This window comes from Erpetoichthys calabaricus, chromosome 8 (genome assembly GCF_900747795.2).
Source record: "Erpetoichthys calabaricus chromosome 8, fErpCal1.3, whole genome shotgun sequence".
Classification (NCBI taxonomy): Eukaryota; Metazoa; Chordata; class Cladistia; order Polypteriformes; family Polypteridae; genus Erpetoichthys; species Erpetoichthys calabaricus.
The window spans coordinates 92,027,880-92,050,100 of NC_041401.2; the positions used below are offsets into that span (position 1 = coordinate 92,027,880).

The following is a 22,221-nucleotide window of genomic DNA, read 5'->3' on the forward strand; positions in this document are numbered from 1 at the left end:
ACTGGTTCAATGTACATTTTACTTCCAAAAAATGGAATACATACATTAGGGGAGAGAACACCTTGAACAATGATTTCTACAATGGTACCTATGGATAACAAACTGGATCAGAGTTGAACAGCAGTTTGGTGTTCTACTGGCATACACCTATTGTAGAAGTAGCAGGATGGCATTTTGAATGTAACTGGCCCAAAGCGGGACCAGTCAATATATTATACACAGGATAGGTTTATAATACACAGCGATTTTTCCTTTATTTGTATTATAAATGATGTATAATGTAGTGGAAGGGAAAGAGAAAGTTAACAATACTAACACTTGAATAATTCAATTTGTATGTTATACATGTACAGCAACTAACTGCTTTACAAAAAAGCAAAATAATACAAGATATCATCACATGTATTTACAGTGTAGTAAATATACCTTTCTGTCAAATTTTACACAAAAAAATATTTACAAAGATGAACATACTGCATAAAAAAAAAACAAACAAACAAAAAAAAAACAGTGTGGCCATCGCTCAGATCCGACTCCTTGTGGTAAAGTCTGTTTGCATAACCTCAAGTAAGACATGCCAAGTGAGTTCAGTAAAACTTGGGAGCAAAATGTTAGGCTGCAGTCAGGAATAGTGCAACACGAGACACAGCTTCACAGGCCTCTCAGTACGTGCCACTTGGTTGGCTAATCTACTCTTTCACAATATGGAGAAGACAAAAAGGAGGGAAAAAAGAACAAATGTTGTGGGTCAAATGGCCATGTCTCCTTCTTGGCGTTACACAACAATACTGCATTTAAAATTACAAAAATAAAATAGAGACTGATATGAAAAGGCTGCTGCTCACGCCAAACTACTGCATGTAGTGAGTCCAGCAAAAAAGTCCAAAAACCAGTGATGGCCAAGAGCTGTGGATTTACTAAAGTGCCTACTGCCCTATGAAAGACCCTGACGTTCCCTTCCAATGACCCCGCCACCCCCCACCCACACCCCCACCCCCACCTCAAGCCGAGTTTCCAGGACACATTGATCTTAAGTCCACGGCTGAGACTTTGGTCCAGGTTCAAAAAACACACACAGGGCCAAGTGGTGTCCTGCTCCTTTAGCACAGCAATAAGACTCAAGCAGTGTGCTTGCAGTTTGCAATGTTTGGGTCCAAACTGGTTATTCGTACTTACTTCTACCAGACCTTTACCGGCATTGCCATCCTACATGGCTTTTTTTCAGCTTGGTGCCAAAATTCTTAAATAACACTGAGTCTAAGAAGTCTCAAACAATGCTCTCCATCTTCTAAGGAAGCTAGGTACCCTGATTTTAAAGATTTATTTATTTACTTCTGATTATTCAAGTTTATATATAGATAGATAGATAGATATATGTATATAAAAATATTTAGCAGACCTCCTTTTTGTACAATTCAAGTATGGAATTTACTTCAAATACTTTAAAAATTCACAAGTCCGTTGAGTATCTGCTTTCCTTATAAAAAGCTTCATGAAATTCTCTCTCCAGTAGGTCACTTTTCAAATGACACTTGTGGAGGAACAATTCTTCATCTCAAACAGACACCTTGATGGGCAAACAGGAACAAATGCAAAACCCAAAGCCTTCCTCCAACACCATCCCTCAAAGATTGCGTTACACTACAAGCCATGACTTCCTATATCCAGATCAAGACTCACGTCTGCCAAGTGCTCTGAGTTTAACTGTAGCAAACGTGAATTGGTTTGAACACTAGACATGTTTATTAAAAATAAATAAATAAAAATATGCACTTAGTAATTTGTACCTTAAAAATTTGGACCTTTGGTGAATATTACACTCACAATCCTGACAAACTGTCCAACATCTTTTGAGCAAATTAAAAGGGAAAACACTACAAGTAGGCCATCAGTTTGGCCATCACCTTCTCCCCCTCCTTTATACTATCTAATGACCACCCAGTTTGACCGAGTTACCACTGGTGTCTGACACCAGTGTTGAAGAAGATTATTCCAAATCCAGCGATTATTCAAAACTTTTCATTTATTCAGTAAAGGTAGCACGCTCAAAAAGAGCATGATTACCAAGTCATTGCTTGAAATTATCAGCTATCTAAAATGAACAAAAATACAAAATCCTGGTGCCACTTAAATAAAGTGAAGGTTTTAAGGTAATTGGAGTTCAGTACATTCCCTGCAATAAAACTGCATGCTCGAGTGAGTGCTTGATGAAAAGCATGAAGAAAAGGTCTGACTTAAGGCTTTCGTGTCTCTCTCTGTTCATCCTGGACTAACTTTATGCAGTTGTTTAGTTTTTCATTTCAGAATCCAACACATGCAGCTCTTTAATAGTTAAGTATTCTGTCATAGGAGCACCCCTACCCCAGAAAACATTCAAGCAGCTACAAAGTCTCAACTATTATTATTCCTATTCTGCCATCTAACTTTTAGGCTTCCATTCCAGGAGAGTAGAACAATGGTGATCGTTTTCAAGAGATTACAAACGGGAGATGAAGAAGCTATTGGAACAGCCACTAGCAAAACTTCAGTAACAAAAAGCAGTCAAAAATCACGTGCTGCGACCTTCTAGTTCAACTGCTAAAACTGGTCCAGCAGTCATTGTGCCAAGATACACAATACTCAGAAAGGGCATCTGTAATGCTGTGAAGAATTTTGGCAAATTGATTTGCATATCAGGCTTGCATCATTTTCTTTCTGTGTTCTGTAAACAAACTGAAAACTTCCAGTCGACAAAATACAAGCATTTCTATTTACAAGATCAAGTAATAATCTAGTGTCAGTTCACTTTGAAAAATAAAATAAGATGCACAACGATATTTTAAAGGGGATCTGTTTTCTGACTAATACTAATAAGGCTGGAGAGAACTGTTTTTGCCCACTTTAAAGTAGATCCCAAGCATCCACCGGTTACATCTTATGTGCCCAAAATGAGCAGCTTTGCAAGATGAAGAGATTGCTTTCCACTGCCGGCTTATAGTGACAGTGAGCCAATTCATACAATATTAATTGTTTATAACAGAGCATGCCAGGAGATAAAATAAGACAAATCCCAGGATCCACCTCCTCTTTTTTCCAACAAACTTTTTACAAAGTAAGTGGAAATAGCTACTTTTATGTACATTTATTAAAGTTTTTTTTTCTTTCATTGTGGACATAAACAATGTAAAAATATAGCTATAATGTCTGGAATATACTGCATTTATATATGACAAAACACCAAGGTGGAGTATAATAATGCCTGCTTTAGCAAAACACAATACAAATAAATTGGGTCCTGCTAGTCAGAATGATATCCTAAAAGAAGACAGTCTGGCAAACTTGAGGCAAAGGCCATGGATACAAGGCAGGCATGGTGTCTTGGCATTATTTAAAATGATGTTAGTGTTTTTAAACCAAGGTTATGAAAATAAAATGTCAATTTGCTTTCTGCATACCAGACCAACATCCATTTGCTGTAAAGTGAATGGGTAAGATGGGGCATGAATAGACTGCATTACATCCCTTAAAATCGCAGATCATATATACTTACATTAGTGTCTCATTTCAGTACCACTTTAGCTACATGTTTACCAGGCCCATGGGGCTCCTTCCTTTTTCTTCTATCTACAGCTACTGTGCAACAAGTGACCGGAAAACATGATGCACCAGCTGTGCTACTTAAGGTTGATAAACAAGAAAATCCACTTAAGTGTGGATTTGAGAAAAGTGTGCAAATAATTCCCGGTAACACTTTTCAATACAAAAGGCAAACAAGAGAGATGGAGAGATAAACTACCACAAAACCTCTGTTTCTTTTACCCACCTAAAACACTTACACTTCTGGGTTTAGAGGCTGTTGTGTCCATAATTCTCCTACCGACTAAATCAACTGTCTTAGAATGTATCAGAAACAGTGACTGGCATTGTTTTATGATACATTTGCTATTAATTATTTAAAAAAAAATAAAATTAACTTCTGATAGTTCTTCTGTAATGTTGATCGTCAGGCAATGGGGCTGACTTCATAGAGGAAAAAAGATAAGTGCAGCATTCTTGCTGGTTCAGATTCCTTGCAAAGAAAAAGCACCACAGACTGCCATCACACGATCTTCTTCACACTTGGACGCTTGAAGCTTCCTGCACTTCTCTGCTTCTGCACCTGGCTTGCTGATCCGTGGCGTGTCCTCCCACTGTTAGAGTGCACCGTCGTCGGTGAAAGCTCTACATTTTCCTTGTCAATTCCTATTGTAGAGTGGGAAGAAATCAAACAACACAACAATCAACAAGACTCACAAATAAGAAGAAAAAGACATTTCTTATGTTCTATAGCGAACCAATTTTTAAAAATACGTAGCCTTTTCTTATATTTTAAAATTGGAGTATAGGAGTCGGGTCCAATTGTTTAAAAAAAAAAAAAAAAAGCTAAAATTTACAAAAAAATTTCATCTATTACATCTTGTATGTTATCATTTACATAGCCTTATGTCGCAAGATGATGCTTAGTGGAAGTAGGATGTGTGTACATTAAGAGTTCCTTTCTATTTTCTACACATGACACTAAATCTAAACTGATTATATTGCACTTTTTTTTATCAAAGCGTTACATATTTCCAAGAGTCAAGGCCACCTTCATGTTGATATTATGTTCACAATATTAATCAGCTCTCAGCTTTATGCGCACTATCTGGTGTGTGCGGTGTGCACACATGATATAAAAACACTGAGAAAATGAAAAGTGCAGATGACGACATGGAGATAAACCATGATGAAACTAAATTAAGCACCACAAACCTGTTATCGGATTTTACAGCACATTATGCGTCACTTCTTCTAAGGGTATAATAATAACAGAACAAAAGTAATTAGTAACTTTCACTCTTTCTTCTTTAGTACTAGGGTGTTGTACCGTGTTAGCCATTATGAATGTAGAGAAAAGCCAAGCAGAATGACACCTTTTATTGGCTAACTAAAAAGATTACAATATGCAAGCTTTCGAGGCAACTCAGCCTGAAGAAGGGGCCTGAGTTGCCTCGAAAGCTTGCATATTGTAATCTTTTTAGTTAGCCAATAAAAGGTGTCATTCTGCTTGGCTTTTCTCTACTCTTTCTTCTTGATAGACAATTATTCAAGCAGGTAATATGATGAGGTTGGAATTCGTAGCAATTTTAAATAAAATTTGACTTGTTTTTAATAATCATTATACCACTAATGAACACTGCTGCTGGTGCAATATTATGTCAAAGAATCTGTGATAAATTCTACTTTACTTTTGGTGTCACAAGCATGCCTCAAAATGCAGAATGTGCATTTTCTTAAATCAGAACGTTTACTGCTTCAAAGTGGATGTGTTTGGTAAGTTTCATGGCTTCTGTTTTCACCTTTGGACTTGGACCCACTCACCTTCATTTTAGGCTAGGTATTTTTTAAAAATTTTAAATACCTCACTTTAGAACACAATTACATGATGTATGATGTAAACAAATATGTATCAATATTGCGAAGAAATAACTTCGACTTGAAAAATACCAAAATAATCCTTTAATGTGAGTAAGAGTTTTGTGTAACTAATCAGTACAACCACCACAACCCGTAAACAAACAATAAATGAATGATTAACAAGATTCCATGCAAGTGTACAAATCTCACTTGATACCAGAAATATTCTTTTAGAGTGAGACACCAAATGTAATTAAATGATACTCTAAAAACCTTTTGTAAATGGAAAGAAAATGAACAGAGACAGAAGAAAAACAAAAGCAGTACCACCTACTAAATAAATGCAGAATTAGTTTAAGACAAAATATAACAGAGTAACTAAAGTAAAATGCTGGAATGAGATTTTCATCCATATGGTATTTAAGAGAGATTTTTTTTCTCTTACCTATTGATTCATATTTTTCAAATTTAAGTATGTTAATTTAAGCAATGCATTTCCCATTGTCCACTAATATAATTTACACTGACCTTGGAACAAATGAAGTAAATGCGTGAAAAGAAGCAAAATACAAAACAATTGTACAAACTCACACTGGTCTGCATTATAGGCACCGCATATACTTCGTATAAGTTGGGACTTGAAACTCGAAAAATCGATCATAAAATCAGACCCCGACTTAGATGTCTGTTCAAAAATACAACACTTAATTTTTTTTTATTTTTTACATCTTCTTGCTTCCTCCAATCTTGCATCAGTTTCTTAGACACATCAAATTTTGATGCAGCAGCACAGTTACCAATTTCTTTCGCCAGTTTAACAACTTTTAATTTAAAACCAGCTTATTTTCTTCTGATCGAATGCTCCATCGTGGATAAGGGATGCTCTTATGATATGATCGATAGGTTGTGAGATACAAAAAATACAAAATAGTGCAAACATCGCTTTGGAATAGTTCAGGTATTACTGTGTGGTCATGTAGGCACAATACATAGAATAAAAAGGCAGTGTTCTCAGTGGTTACTCTCTCAGGTGGGCATTAGCATGTCATAATCTCTTGCACCAATAGCGTGAGTTTTCCGCATTTGACTTATATGACCGATATTATAAAATACTGGAAATTATACTTTAATTCAAGCTCCGACTTATACATGGGAGAACTTAAACGTGAGTATATACTGTATGTTGAGTTTGATTAAATTATTGTACAATATCCATCCATCATCCAACTCGCTATATCCTAACTACAGGGTCACAGGGGTCTGCTGGAGCCAATCCCAGCCAACACAGGGAACAGGAAAGAAACCCTGGGCAGGGCGCCAGCCCACTGCAGGGCACACACATACCAAGCACACACTAGGGACAATTTAGGATCACCAATGCACCTAACCTGCATGTCTTTGGATTGTGGGAGGAAACCGGAGCACCTGGAGGAAACCCACGCAGACACAGGGAGAACAAGCGAACCCGGGTCTCCTAACTGCAAGGCAGCAGTGCTACCACTGCGTCACTGTGCTGCCCCTTGTACAATCCAAATAAAAAATCAGGAAAATACATAGGAGGGTTTTCAGTTTCATTGGGTTCACACCAGTTATTTATGGTGCCAAAAATCAATTCTGTCTATATATGAAACAAGATGATTTGATATAAAAATGAAACAAATGTGGAAAATGAACAGAAAAATGTTTAAAGTTACACACAACTGAAAAGCACCAGGGGGCAGTGAAGCAACATGCACAAAGTAATAAATGGTGGACGATAAAGTTAAATTCATTCTACTGTATAAGATTATATATATATATTACACTTTACTATTAATAGAAACAAAAATTTATATAGGCTAAAAAAATATCAATTCAATATTATTTTCTGTTATCACTTATGTGCCTTACTCCTCTGTTTCACTAATGTGCATTGTCTTCCCAGGTGCAATCTTTTCTAATGTAGAATTTTTAAATGCTATAGGTACCTCTCTTTTGACTATTTGAGTCCTCTGAAAACTTAAATAAAATAATGAAATTGCTGCTTGTTTAAGCCTAATGTCTAATACAAATGTTGGAAAATGGAAATGTAATGTTTCATCACATAAACTTCTACTTGAAGTTAAAGGTGGTCCATGAAACACTTCTTAATGTTTTTAAATGAATAAACTGGAGATCACATGCTGTTGCTAAACATATGATGGAGGTGCAGACATGAAAGAAAAATCAGCAAACTTAAAGTGCAACTTTAACACAGCTGTTTGTGAATTAGATAGTTTAAACTCCATGGAGATAACCTCAACATGTAGAAGAAATGTTGGGAGCACAGGGTTGGTAAAAGTGAGTACTGTTTGGAATATGAAATGAGAATAGCATGTCCAAAACGTTTTACAGTAGACTGCTTCATTTTTTTTAACACCAAAATTATATGCATTAATCGTGCCTGACTTTACTTAAACATCTTCCAAATGATTTTCTTCTCAAAAATATGTTTTTGTTTGTTTCAAATGTTGAGTTTGAGGACAGTTCACATAGCCTTAGGAAATAAGTTATACTAGCGAACCCGCGGTGTACCATACGCCGCATAATCAGGCTGCTTTTTTAATGATTTTTAAGCACAGGGAGAAAGTTAACATTTGAAAAATCGGTAGGTTTTTCAAATGTTTTCGGGCGCGGAGGGCGGAAAGGGAGGAGAGGGGAAGGATGCCCATTCTGCCCCCTCCGTCATGCTAGTCTGCTGATTTCTCGTTTAGTATGCACTGCCTGCACATGTGCCCACCCCCAACTCGTCACCTGAGTCGTTTTCCTGTTTGCACAGTCCACATGCACCTGTGAGTCACGGAGACTTTTCATTGTTCTTTGCGGTTTTGGCTGCTTTTCTATATATAATCCACCAATTCACCCGACCACAGTAGAAGCGGGGGGTTAGGGGCGTGTACAAAGGGCAGGGACGTAATCAGTGTGAGCATATGACCCATTAGCCAACCCGCGGTGTAGCATAGGCCGCATAATTATGTATTGATGGGTGAACACTTCCTGAACAACACAGTTGTCCAAATAGAAGTGAAAACAAAATTGAGCCCGATGCATTCTTTAACTGCCTTGTAGCGCAGTGGTAGTGTTGCTGCTTTGCAGTAAGGAGACTGTACAAGATTTTGGGTTCACTTTCCGGTTCCTCCCTGTGTGGATAGCGCTTTGAATACTGAAAACACCGGTATATCAATGTAATGAAGTATTATTATTCTTATGTGTCCAGCGCTCTCTCTGTCGCGCGTGCGCCTGTATGTGTGTGTGTGTGTGTGTGTGTGTGTGTGTCGCTCGCTGCACGTGTTCCTGCAGGCATACCAGTAAGTGAATGAAAAGATGGAACTCTGGAGATAGCAACATACAACTGTCTGTGACTGAACACTGGTTTTGGCAGATACATGCATATCTTTTTGAAAGTTTGGCCCTGTGCCTTATTAATTGTCATCGCCGCTGCATAATCACGCCGCTTTCTTAATGTTTTTTAAGCAGAGGGAAAAAATGAACATTTGCAAAATCCGTAACGCTGCTTTCAGTAAGTACAATGCACACGCGTTTAACTTGTCGGCCACTTTTTGCCAGCCGTCTTTTCTGGTTTGGGCTGGTTTTGCAGTGTTACCACTTGTGTATATTAAATCTTGAAATCCTTCGAGTAACTAATTAACTAACTAACACCCACCTACCCAGCTTGTGAGAAAAAAATGCGCCCGTTCTTTCATCATTTTGTTGCAGCCTATCAAAGACTTGCTGATCATGTTTTCTAGACTCAATATACATTGGCTTTTCACTCAGCGTGGGGGAGCGCATTCATCTCGGATTATTACATCTTGCTAGACTAACCTGCTACACGGCTGCATTTGAAAAACCGACTTATCCCGGATGAGTTTCACCGGCATTAATGATTAGGAATCTGGTTGGAACAAAACCCTGCATCCACAGGGGTTCACCAGGACCGAGTTTGGAAAACACTGCTGAACACAGATGAAACCGACTCAGGTGAGGAGTTGGGGCGGGCAAAGTGGTTGCAGCTATTGATTATTCAGTGTTGTTTGCCTGGGTGTCTGATCTGCTCGACGGGATCATAAATAAAAGGACAACAATGTGAAGGCAATGTCACAGGTGATCCTGTGGTATAGCGGGTCCACAGCTCCCCTTCAAAAGGCCATTTTTAAATAAATAATCATCGCACTCACAGCGTAGCGAGGGGCGTGGAAGTGGGGCTGAAACGGTTTCCGGGTGGAGTCGTGCTGCGGGCATTTCTCCCCTGTGGAGTGTGCGAGCGAGTGATGAAAGAGAAAACCGGTATGTTAGAGTGAGCGAGAGCAGGCTCGAAGGCAATGTGTTCCTGTGGTATAGCGGGTCCATAGCTCCCCTTCAAAAGGCCATTTTTAATCAGGCGACTGACAGTAGTGGAGTCAGGCACAGAGAAGGTCAGCTGCTGAGAGAGCATCTCGACTGTTGCAGGGCCTGCATCGGTGAAGCAGGTGAGACGCTAATGAAAAAGAGGCACAGGGCTTATTGGTTTTTAAAGACTGCTTCCTTCATTGTGTTTTAACCTCAATTTTAAAGGATTGCGCGGCTCTCTCGCACTGCCTGTGTGTGTGCCTCTGTCTCTCTGTGGCGCTGCCTGTGTGTGTGCGCAGCTCTCTCTTTTGGGCTGCCTGTGTGTGTGCCTCTGTCTCTCTCTGGCGCTGCCTCTGTGTAAACCAAGGTTCCACTGAGGTTGACTAATGAAAAGTCAACGTGGCTCAGAGCTGCATGTGGACTGTGGCACAGACAAACAGAAATGATGGCATGTTTTCCGAGGCGTCGCGTCCGAGTTGGTGGGCGTGGCTCTGCGAGTTTTCGTCGTATCCAATGGTGTTAGAGTTGGTGGGCGTGGCTCCTTCTTGCGTGCGCCATTGGCGTCTTACTTGTCGGCGGTTTAGTGAATCCACGCCCCTTCCGGCGTGCTTTCCATGGGTGGCTACTTGTCGGCGGCTTAGTGAATTATATATAGAGATTTTTCCTTTGGGTGTGACATTAACATAGGTCTTTTAGAGGGTGATACTCCCTGAGCACAATGCTGATCACAGAATTTACTTACTATTGTCTCTTAGAGCAGATGACCTCTACAATAAAATATAGATCTGGATAACCTTTACTATATTTCGTTCCTTCTTTGCAAATGTGTCCTAGTACAATACCTTCAGTTACTGTATAATTATGATCAGTCTACAATTACAGTGAGGGTGAAATGGAACTATTATTTTTGAAATTTAACAAATTCTTCCATTGCTCACAAAAAATGTAGATTTTCTCAGCTGCATTTATTTGCAACATTTATTGGAAAATTAAATCACAGTGTTGCTGATAGCAAAATCTTTCTTGCCATTAAATGTAAAATGTTAGCGACCCAGAAGAGACTGGATCATTAAAAACACTGAATTAAATCTGCACACTTTTACTTGTAATACTTTTTTGGAAATGTTTCAATTATTTCCATTATTTGTTATGTTAAAAAAAAAACACACATTTACTTAGAAAAACTGAATTTACCAAAAAATAATTTTGCACAAAAACAATATTATTACATTTCTAGACTGTAATAAGGGTACCAGATCTGATCACAAATTATTGACCCATTAAAATGCTTTTGTGTCACATTCTAAAAAGCCACTTGATGTTATTACCAACATTGAAGACAGCTGTATCGAGAGAACATGTCAGTTATCTGTAATAGAATTAGTTCAAGAACATGAGAATGGGACTGGCACATCATTGAAATGTGCAACAAAATTAGATTTTCAGTTCACTTCATTGTTCATTGCCTGGAGCTCCTAAAATGCCAGCACCACAAAAGTTTGCATGGGATGCATGGATGGTCAAAATGTTTTATAATTTTAAACCAATTACCATGCCACGTTTGTGTTTTAAAAATCATGATGTTTGTGTACAAAATGGCTTATACACGTTTTGTGAGTAAGTGTTATACATGAGGCCCCTGGTGTTTTCCAAGTAGCAAACATGAAGCATTTTTCTATCTACTACTATAAAAAAACTTTCAAAAACTGACAATAAATGTACAGTCACAAGGCAACACTACACACTACTTAGCAGTCTTGCTTCATTGACATGTACCATTTATGTTGGTAAGTAGACTTGTTATTGAAGTATATTTAACGGCAAAATAAAAATGAACACATATTCTTCAGTAATCTCAAGCAGAAACAGGTAAACAGCAAAATTAAAGAAGTGCACTTATTTAGATTAAACAAATGTTATGTAATCATAACATTTAAAAGTGGTACTAAGAAGGAAGCAGTAACTGAATGCCACACAAACCAAAAACAAGTTAAAAACCTGAAAACAACTTAAAAAAACAAAAAAAAAAGCAAGCTTAAGTATTATGACCCTATGTCCAATATTTCCTGGGACTCCCCTGTATATTAGCCCCAATTTAGGTCTTCTGACTTATTCATACAAAATCTTCACTGGTTCCATATTATAGATTTGTTTAATTTCTCATTTTCATATTTTATGCAGATGTTATAACTTTGCACGTTATTACACATACAGTAGGTCATTGCAGCTTAATCATCAATCACATCAGATTAATTCAAAACAAATGCGTAATCTGACCAATTAGGTGCCCTATGATTGCAAAGCTTATGTCTATGTCAGTGAGTAGCCTAAAAAAAGTAAGAGCTTGCTTTAGTGGTAGCCTTCAGACAGAAAATAACCAGCCTGGCATCTCTAGGTATGAGTAAACCTTTTTAAAATTTTGTTTTTGTTTATTATAGCATAGCTGTCCATGACAGTGTCTACAACAGACTGGTTTCAAGTTTGTTGCCTTTGGCTTGGATGTATAAAGCATTGTCTATAGTTGGACCTTGCTCTAATTCGAAGCATTAAACATTTGATCAGAGCTAACATGAGAAAAAGATAACAGATGTGCATTCTAGAACTGGCATTGTAACAGAAAATTAGAAAATATAAATATTGAAATTACGTTTATGAATCATTATAAGCCAATCCACTGATTTCCAGCACAAAACTGACCCCACCCCCCACACTCCCTCAATTAGCAACAACCCTCGCCATCCACCCTCTTCCTAGACTAGATTACTATATTTATTAATTTTCTTGGGATTGTATTTCATTGTAGCTAACACACTTGATAAATAAACTTGATGAAAAAATTGCCAGCAGCCAGAGGGATACTTAAGTGACTGTGATGAACATTCCTAGGTTAACTTGCACAACTTACAATATTTGGATGGTCTGAATAGGGGGTAAAGGGCGAACATTTGGCTGTTTTGAAGTGAAGATCGCCAAGACATGTTGAGCACAGCTGCAATGGTCACATTGAATAGAAATATTTTTTTTCAAATAAGCAGCCAAAGAAAGGCTGGTTTATTACACCAGCATGTTGGATTTTGCAACAAAGAACTGTGAAATGCTTATATGATGTCACATTAAAAGTTAGTCTTTTACAGCTATGCTTAAAATTAAATAAATCACAAATTGTTTACTAGTTTATTTTACATTGATGGTTCAGTAATGCCTATAGCTCTAGACTCCTGGATTTGAATCCAGGTTATGTGCTTTCTCAGTTTTTTTATTTTTAATAAATTTGCAAAAACCTCAAGTAAACTTTTTTCACGTTGTCTTTATGGGGTGTTGTGTGTAGAATTCTGAGGAAAAAAAATAATTTAATCCATTTTGGAATAAGGCTGTAACATAACAAAATGTGGAAAAAGTGATGCGCTGTGAATATTTTCCGGATGCACGGTGTATATATATATATATATATATATATATATATATATATATATATATATATATACACTGTATATATGATTTGAACAACTGGTGTTTCTTTTTGAAGTTATGCTCAGTCAATAATGAGTTAAAAAGTAATCTACCATCACTGGATTTTAATTCTAACTAGGCTGATTATTATATTTTGTTATAAATCACTGAATAAAACTAATACATGTTTAGTGGCTGGCATTGTTCCTTCGAAGTGACACTGCTATGCAATCATTCATCTATCTTCCTAACCTGCTTACCCAGGGCAGGGTTGCTGGTATGCTGAAGCCTATCCCAGCAATCTTGGAATTAATAAAATTAGATTTAAATAACTGTAAATTGACCACAAAATTACCATTTTTGATGACATCTGATAAAGCACTGTGATCTGGCAATTCCATTTGTATTCATATAATTCAAATCTTGGTTCTAAGAGTGAATAGAGGATATAATTATTTTTTATCTTTTTTTTTTATTCTCACTGGTTAGATTGCAGTGAATGATTTACAAGCCAGCCAGACATACAATCCTATGGCATATCCAAATTAAACCTTACATCCTCTTTTCTATTCATCTGGAAAGGAATCAATGAATAAATCACAAGACAATAAGGTATCTAAAAGGATGGCAGATGTTCAGCAAGAATACTGAATTAAAAACAGCCTTAACAAATGTCTGCCAAATTCTAAAGACGTTTCACAGATAGTCCCTGTAAAGTAAATTTGATGGGTTTTTTTTCAAATTGGTAAATAAAATGAAAAATCCATTTCTCAGTGTTAAAGCAGATATGATTCTTCCAGTTGGAAAAGATAATGTGACAAGCACCGTTGTGTAACCACAATAGATTGTTCATTAAACAGTGATATCTCTTTGGTTGTTATTCTAAATAGTGCTGTTTGAGTGTCAGTGATTAGTGTGAATCAAAACACTTTAATAAATATACATCTTTTTCCTCAATAGGACATTCTAAAGACATGTAACTAAGTGAGGCAAGTGCATGACGACCTATTTCACAACTGGAGTCTTGACTCAGGTTCACTTAGTATAATCCCATCAAGACAAATGTGTGCAATATATAATTTTGAGTTTAACTGGAATCTACTTAGCTCAAATTGATACTAAGTATATTAAATTGATAAATGACTTCCAATCTTTTTCTGAAATTCTAAACAAGAGTTCCTTTGCATCCTTTCCATGTATTATTCCAGGGATGCACTCTTCGTTAACAAACCAATGTTTTAAGGAGATACTGCCTATATCTTTGTCATTGCTAGGTGAATCAGTTTCCGTTGCAGAAAAAATCTGCAACATGTGTTGATAATGATACAGTAAAATCCACCCATTCATAAAATACTTTATTGTTCTTTCAGATTGTTTTTCCAAATGTACAGTAGATTCTGACACTACAGAACATTTTAACATACAGGTTTAAGACTTTAGTTTGTGAGTTGGATAGTAAATGTTTACTTTCCACATATCATATCATCATGTGCACAACTCTATGGCTCAATTGATCCTACCTGCTGTCATATGCGCTGTCCCTCAAGGGACCATTTCTTATTGTATTCTTCATATTTCCATTATGACATCTCAATTGAAAGAATAACATTAATTTTACCTAAAGGAGTTATACCTACCATTTATGAAAGCAGGCTTATTTGAAATTATTAAAATAATTCAATAAATTCAGTTAAAAACTTACTGACTTTAGTGGAATTACACTGTACTCACTCCATAAGGTGTGAAAAAAATTTCCACACAAAATGTGACTGAACCGTAGAGGCCATGCATTATAATGTATGATCAACAAACCATTATCTTCAGAAAAGTGATTAGACATAGTAATTCAAACTTTTGAATTATTTCAATCCTACATTTTGCAAATAAATGTTCCCAGAATGAGGTATTTTTTAAAAGCTGTGAATACCAAAAAAAAAGAAGTGGGTCTCCATGGTAACTGTTTGAAGAACTAAACCAATGTGACAAAAAAACAGATGGAACAAAACTGTGCTGTCTCTTAGAACCTGCATAAAATAATCGTAAACACCTATTTACATTTTGGAATGACTCCATCACTACAAAGTGTAACACAAACAATCCCTTAACTTGCATCCTCTCTCCCTCTCACTCTATCTGTAGACCTTGCCATATTTTTCGCCTTCCAGTTGAGTGTTTGCCTCACGTTCTTCCCTGCACTCAATAAACTCCTGGCTGTGAAGCAGCTATAAACCCTATCCCGAAGTTATTTCCAGCAAAGCTCTCTATTCAGTCCCAAGGTCAGGATAGTCTTTCGTTTTCTCTGGAGAAACCAAGAGAGAACCAAAACAGAACAGATGCCTCCTGTAAACTCTTACGGAAGCATGTCTTCAGAAGAGCTTACTGCACATCTGCTCATTCTATTATTGGGACAGCATGGTCTCAAGTATTCCTTTCTGGGTTTATGTGCCCTCTAGTAGTCATGAAGTACTTCTGAATCTGACATTAACCTTCCTAGCCTCACTTTCTGTACAGACTGGTCACACATTCTTGAAAAAACATGAGCTATTTCCATTTTAGATTCCCGGAGAACACTACATGCTTCCAATGAGTGGGTAACTCTCGCACTCTCCTGCTCACATTCAAGTAGCATACATACTGTACAGGTCCTAGTGGCCCTGAAGTCCCCACACTAGAATCTCCAGAACCATTCCTAATGTTAACCTGGATTTTTTCTCTCTTTCTCGACACTGGAGGCATGATGTAGAATCTACATGAGAGATGAGAGCTTAAAACAATTTGAGGGTACAGGAGGAATTCAACAATTGGTGCAATTAGTTACACTTTTAAAAAGATCAGAAAAAGAAAAATAATAGCAATGTCTTTTTGTTTTTACTTGTACAGTATAGAGCAGTAAATTCTATTATATGCATGTCTAAAATGAATGAGGTATAGAAACAATGGAGTTAATTCTAAAAATGTATCAGCCTTGTAACATTCTCCTTTGTCATCTGTTTTTAGATGCCTCTGAGTATCTCTCCTTTGTGCACTACATTATTAATAGTTTAATCTTTACTTGTACTCAGCTGCCTCTGACTAGAATAAAAAAATAATCTCACTTTGAAAGTTTCACTTCTACAGCACATCCAAATAAATCAATATAAGGAAACCTGCAGAAATTACCTGGACTATAATGAGACACATCAAGTAAGATTTGGAGGAATACAAATTCCATTTGCAAAATAAAGTACCTGCATAGAAAGAGTTTTTAATGCTTTTCAGATAGTTAATAGTATAGAATACAGAGAAAGGCATTAATGGAACATTAGGGAGTGAAAGAGAAGAAAAGTTTTAATAGAGAGAATGACTTCTGACCAAAGTATTCTGAAGTCAACTTTGATGTTGATAATAATGACAACTATCACCAGGACATAATTATCTAATCTTTTAAGCCAGTACAACTTGATAATAATGAACTACTCTATCACATTTATGTTTTGTAGAATATCCAGTGGGGCCTGGGCAGTCTTTTGGCACTGGAACCCCTAAAAGTTTTTTTCTCCCAAAATCACATAATCTGGAGTCATTGTTTTCCACTCCTTCCGGGCAAACTGACCATAGCATTAGACACTATGTTTAAGCATTTCAATCATTAGAGAGTATGACACTGCAGAAAAGTTTTTTAAGCTATGCCAAGGAACCTTTCTATTAATAAAACACATTTAAATTGTGTGTGAATGCATGTATGGATGTATTTCGTTCTCTGTTTAAATTGAAATTGTAATCCTCCAGCACTGTTATACCATGAAAGACCCAAAGAGTGTCTGATTTAAAAAGAACATGTTGGAGAGCTGAGCATAAATGGAGAAAAACTAAATTGACTGTCCACTATGAAATACTGAAGGCTAAAATAACAGAATACAACAACATAGTCCGTCTTCAGAGGTGGTTTTACTTCTCTTAAATTATAAATAACAATGCTGGTAATCCAAGAGTTTTATACTCTACAATTGAGAATTTGCTAAACTCAGGTCACTCAATGGAATGCCTCCAAAAATGTCCAGAGGCTTTTGCTATATTTTTTAATCACAAAACTAATGATATTAGAAATAATATAGTACATCCCCCCAATACTGATCTTATTAAACCTTGGTATTCCATGTTAAGCTAATTAAATTCTTTCACAAGGACAGATTTACCCAATTTATATAGAATCATTTCTCAAATGAGACCTGCCACCTGCGTCCTTGATCCAATTCCAACAAGTTTATGCAAAGAAGTATCCGTCGTGCTAATTGATTGTATTCTTGACATAGTAAATTCATAGATATGGGAGCCTTCCCAGACTGTCTTAAGGCTGCTGTTGTTAAACCCCTGCTCAAAAAAATAATCAACTCCTCTGTTTTTGAAAATTTTAGACCTATTTCTAACCTGCCTTTCTTAAGTAAAATTCTAGAAAAGGCAGTCATTACACAGCTAAATGATCACTTGAATAAATATTCTGTTCTTGACAAGTTTTAGAATGAATCACTGTACAGAAACTGCACTCGTTGAAGTAGTAAATGACTTGCAGGTAAATGCAGACAGAGGCCATTTATCTGTTCTCATCCTCATAGATCTCAGTGCGGGATTTGATCCCATTGATCACAATATTCTTATAAATTGCTTTAGTCAGTGGGTGGGCCTCTCTGGTAAAGTCTTAAATTGGTTTGAGTCTTACTTACAGTGCATCCGGAAAGTATTCCCAGCGCATCACTTTTTCCACATTTTGTTATGTTACAGCCTTATTCCAAAATGGATTAAATTCATTTTTGTCCTCAGAATTCTACACACAACACCCCATAAGGACAACATGAAAAAGTTTACTTGAGGTTTATGCAAATTTATTAAAAATAAAAAAACTGAAAAATCCCATGTCCATAAGTATTCACAGCCTTTGCTCAATACTTTGTTGATACACCTTTGGCAGCAATTCCAGCCTCAAGTCTTTTTGAATATGATGCCACAAGCTTGGCACACCTATCCTTAGCCAGTTTCACCCATTCCTCTTTGCAGCACCTCTCAAGCTCCATCAGGTTGGATGGGAAGCGTCGGTGCACAGCCATTTTAAAATCTCTCCAGAGATGTTCAATCGGATTCAAGTCTGGGCTCTGGCTGGGCCACTCAAGGACATTCACAGAGTTATCCTGAAGCCACTCCTTTGATATCTTGGCTGTGTGCTTAGGGTCGTTGTCCTGCTGAAAGATGAACCGTCACCCCAGTCTGAGGTCAAGAGCTCTCTGGAGCAGGTTTTCATCCAGGATGTCTCTGTACATTGCTGCAGTCATCTTTCCCTTTATCCTGACTAGTCTCCCAGTTCCTGCCGCTGAAAAACATCCCCACAGCATGATGCTGCCACCACCATGCTTCACTGTAGGGTTGGTATTGGCCTGGTGATGAGCGGTGCCTGGTTTCTTCCAAACGTGACGCTTGGCATTCACACCAAAGAGTTCAATCTTTGTCTCATCAGACCAGAGAATTTTCTTTCTCATGGTCTGAGAGTCCTTCAGGTGCCTTTTGGCAAACTCCAGGTGGGCTGCCATGTGCCTTTTACTAAGGAGTGGCTTCTGTCTGGCCACTCTACCATACAGGCCTGATTGGTGGATTGCTGCAGAGATGGTTGTCCTTCTGGAAGGTTCTTCTCTCTCCACAGAGGACCTCTGGAGCTCTGATAGAGTGACCATCGGGTTCTTGATCACCTCCCTGACTAAGGCCCTTCTCCCCCGATCGCTCAGTTTAGATGGCCGACCAGCTCTAGGAAGAGTCCTGGTGGTTTCGAACTTCTTCCACTTACAGATGATGGAGGCCACTGTGCTCATTGGGACCTTCAAAGCAGCAGAAATTTTTCTGTAACCTTCCCCAGATTTCTGCCTCGAGACAATCCTGTCTCGGAGGTCTACAGACAATTCCTTTGACTTCATGCTTGGTTTGTGCTCTGACATGAACTGTCAACTGTGGGACCTTATATAGACAGGTGTGTGCCTTTCCAAATCATGTCCAATCAACTGAATTTACCACAGGTGGACTCCAATGAAGCTGCAGAAACATCTCAAGGATGATCAGGGGAAACAGGATGCACCTGAGCTCAATTTTGAGCTTCATGGCAAAGGCTGTGAATACTTATGTACATGTGCTTACTCAATTTTTTTATTTTTAATAAATTTGCAAAAACCTCAAATAAACTTTTTTCACATTGTCATTATGGGGTGTTGTGTGTAGAATTCTGAGGAAAAAAATGAATTTAATCCATTTTGGAATAAGGCTGTAACATAACAAAATGTGGAAAAAGTGATGTGCTGTGAATACTTTCCGCATGCACTGTAACATGTAGAAAATTCTTTGTTAGTTGTGGTAATTGTACTTCGAAGACACATGATATTCGGTATGGTGTTCCACAAGGATCTATCCTGGGTCCATTGCTCTTTTCGATTAGATCAGATTATCTCAAGGCATACTGTAAGCTACCAGAGCTATGCTGACGACACACAACTATATTTATTAATAGTTCCGGATGACCCTGACTCTCTTGTCTCACTGACACAATATTTTACTTATGTTTCTGAGTGGATGAGTAGTAATTTTCCTAAACTAAATAAGGAGAAAACAGAAATCTTAGTGATTGGCAAAATGGATATAATGTGAATATTAGACATAAACTTGATCCATTAGGCTAAAAAGTCAAGACAGATGTAAAGAATTTAGGGGTAATTATTGACTCTGATGTAAATTTTAAATCACATATTGATCAAATCACTAGGACAGCATTTTTTCACTTAGGAAATATACCAAAAATTAGATCCCTTATAACTTTGCAAGATGCTTTTGTTTTAAGTCAACTAGATTACTCTAACGCACTCCTCTCAGGACTACCTAAAAAAGACATTAATCGATTGCAACTAGTGCAGAATGCAGCTGCCAGAACCATCTCTCCAGTTTTGATGTCACTACACTGGTTACCTGTGTCATTTAGAATTGACTTTAAAATACTGCTTATGGTTTACAAAGCCTTAAATAATCTCTCTCCATCCTATATTTCAGAATGCCTCTCACTTTACACTCCATATTGTACCCTTAGATCTTCAAATGAGTGTCTGCTTATAATTCCAACAGTTAAACTTAAAAGAAATGGTGAGGCAGTTTTCTGCTGTTATGTACCTAAAATCTGGAAAGGCTTACTGACAGTAATTTGCCAGGCTAATACACTTTACAAAACTGCTAAAAACCCATTATTTTAACATGGCTTTCTTATAGCTTCAATTTAGTGTAACCATGATACTCTGAATATGCATTTAATTATCGTTTTTATCATGGCACCGCAATCCGTACTAACCCTTACTTTCTCTGCTGTTCTTTATCCAGTTTTCTGTGGTGGTGATCTGTGCCACCACCATCTGATCAAGGCACCATGCAGTCCCTACATTGATGGATTGAAGGCCAGATGTCCACATGACCATCATCATTTAATTCTTCCACATGAAGCCTGTAAACCACGAGGACTGATTTAGATCATTTATGTTAGCCTGAATGCCCAGTGGGGGCTGGGCAGTCTCGTGGCCTTGGAACCCCTGCAGATTTTGTTTTTTTTCTCCAGCCCACTGGAGTTTTTTTTTTGTTTTGTTTTTTCTGTCCTTCTGACCATCGGACCTTACTTTATTCTTTGTTGCTTAGTATTGCCAAATCTTATTTTTATATTTTTCTTTTTTCTTCATCTTGAAAAGTATTTTCATAATAATTCATTTTGAACTACATCGTTTGTATGGAAACATGCTATATAAATAAATGTTGCTGTAATTCTTTCTTTTACTGCTTGTAAAGCACTTTGAATTAGATTTTTGGTATGAGAATGATCTATATAAATTAACAACGTTGTTGTTGTCATTTTTTAACGGTGACAATTCCTTCTTGAGTTATTATTTGAAACAATAAACATCCTAAAATCAACCAAATCATGTAAAGGAGTCAGATATGTACTTACTCATAAGACAAGCATTTCAATAGTGTATATGGCAGTATCAGAGGGTAGAGTTGATAAACTAATGACTGAAAATTTTAGTCACTGGGTATTTAAATTTGGTAACATAATGTACACAATGAAGATATTTCTGTACTAAAAACAGATGGAAAACAAAAGGATGATCAAATATGTATTGAATGTGTCAGTGTTTTCATGGTAAGCAAACTATTAATTCTTCTAACGGAAATATTACCATAGCCAGATATACAGTATGTCTTGTGAAAAACTGTCATAACAACAGAATGAATTCAGTAATGCATTATACCAAATCTGAAAATGAGGTAAACATAAAATCAGGTTACATGCAACACAAAACTGATTTTCCTTTGTCATTTTTTGTTTCCTCACGATAAAATAAGCCAACATACACATGACTGTGCTTACTTTTATATTTGCCGTTGGTACTAAGGATTCTGCTATTCTCAGTCATTTACTAGTTTACACAATTCTCAATCAATGAAAACAACATAAAACTGTGTACCTTCACATCAACTTTGAAGGTTCTACCTTGCCAATTCTTCTTATAGTTTTTTTACATAGCATCTTAAATTTATCCTGCAATATCTACAACAGAGAATTCCTCCACAAAGTAACCATCATTAGGGTTTATTTGAACTTACAAAATGTAATAATTGACTACTTCAACTGCCAAACTGAAGCATGACACATAGACATTCTGTATGTGAAAATATGATAAAATGCTGTATTTTAGTTTACAAAAAGGGGAGAAGGACTGTAAACAGTGAACATCCATCCCACAACCAACAGTCTTTATTATCATCCCACAACCAACAGTCTTTATTATCCTAAACATGAACCTTGTTTATCAGTATAAGAAGTCAAAACTGAGTTTTCAACTAAGAATAATGATTATTATGGAAAACAGAAAAATAATTTTAAAACAATTGCAAAATTTAAAAAACCAAGAACCATAAAACTTAAAAGCATACTAAAAATACATTTCTAGGATGGAAGTTCTG

The 22,221-nt window shown here is 37.0% G+C and overlaps 1 protein-coding gene across 1 annotated transcript in view; it reads right to left on the minus strand.

The window, feature by feature from the left end:
* The window catches only part of nf1a (neurofibromin 1a), a 456,100-nt gene continuing 433,879 nt past the window's right edge, over positions 1-22,221 (minus strand). The window contains 1 exon segment of the mRNA XM_051931227.1: positions 1-4,221. Coding sequence (XP_051787187.1) covers positions 4,079-4,221 — 143 coding nt within the window. The 3' untranslated portion in view covers positions 1-4,078.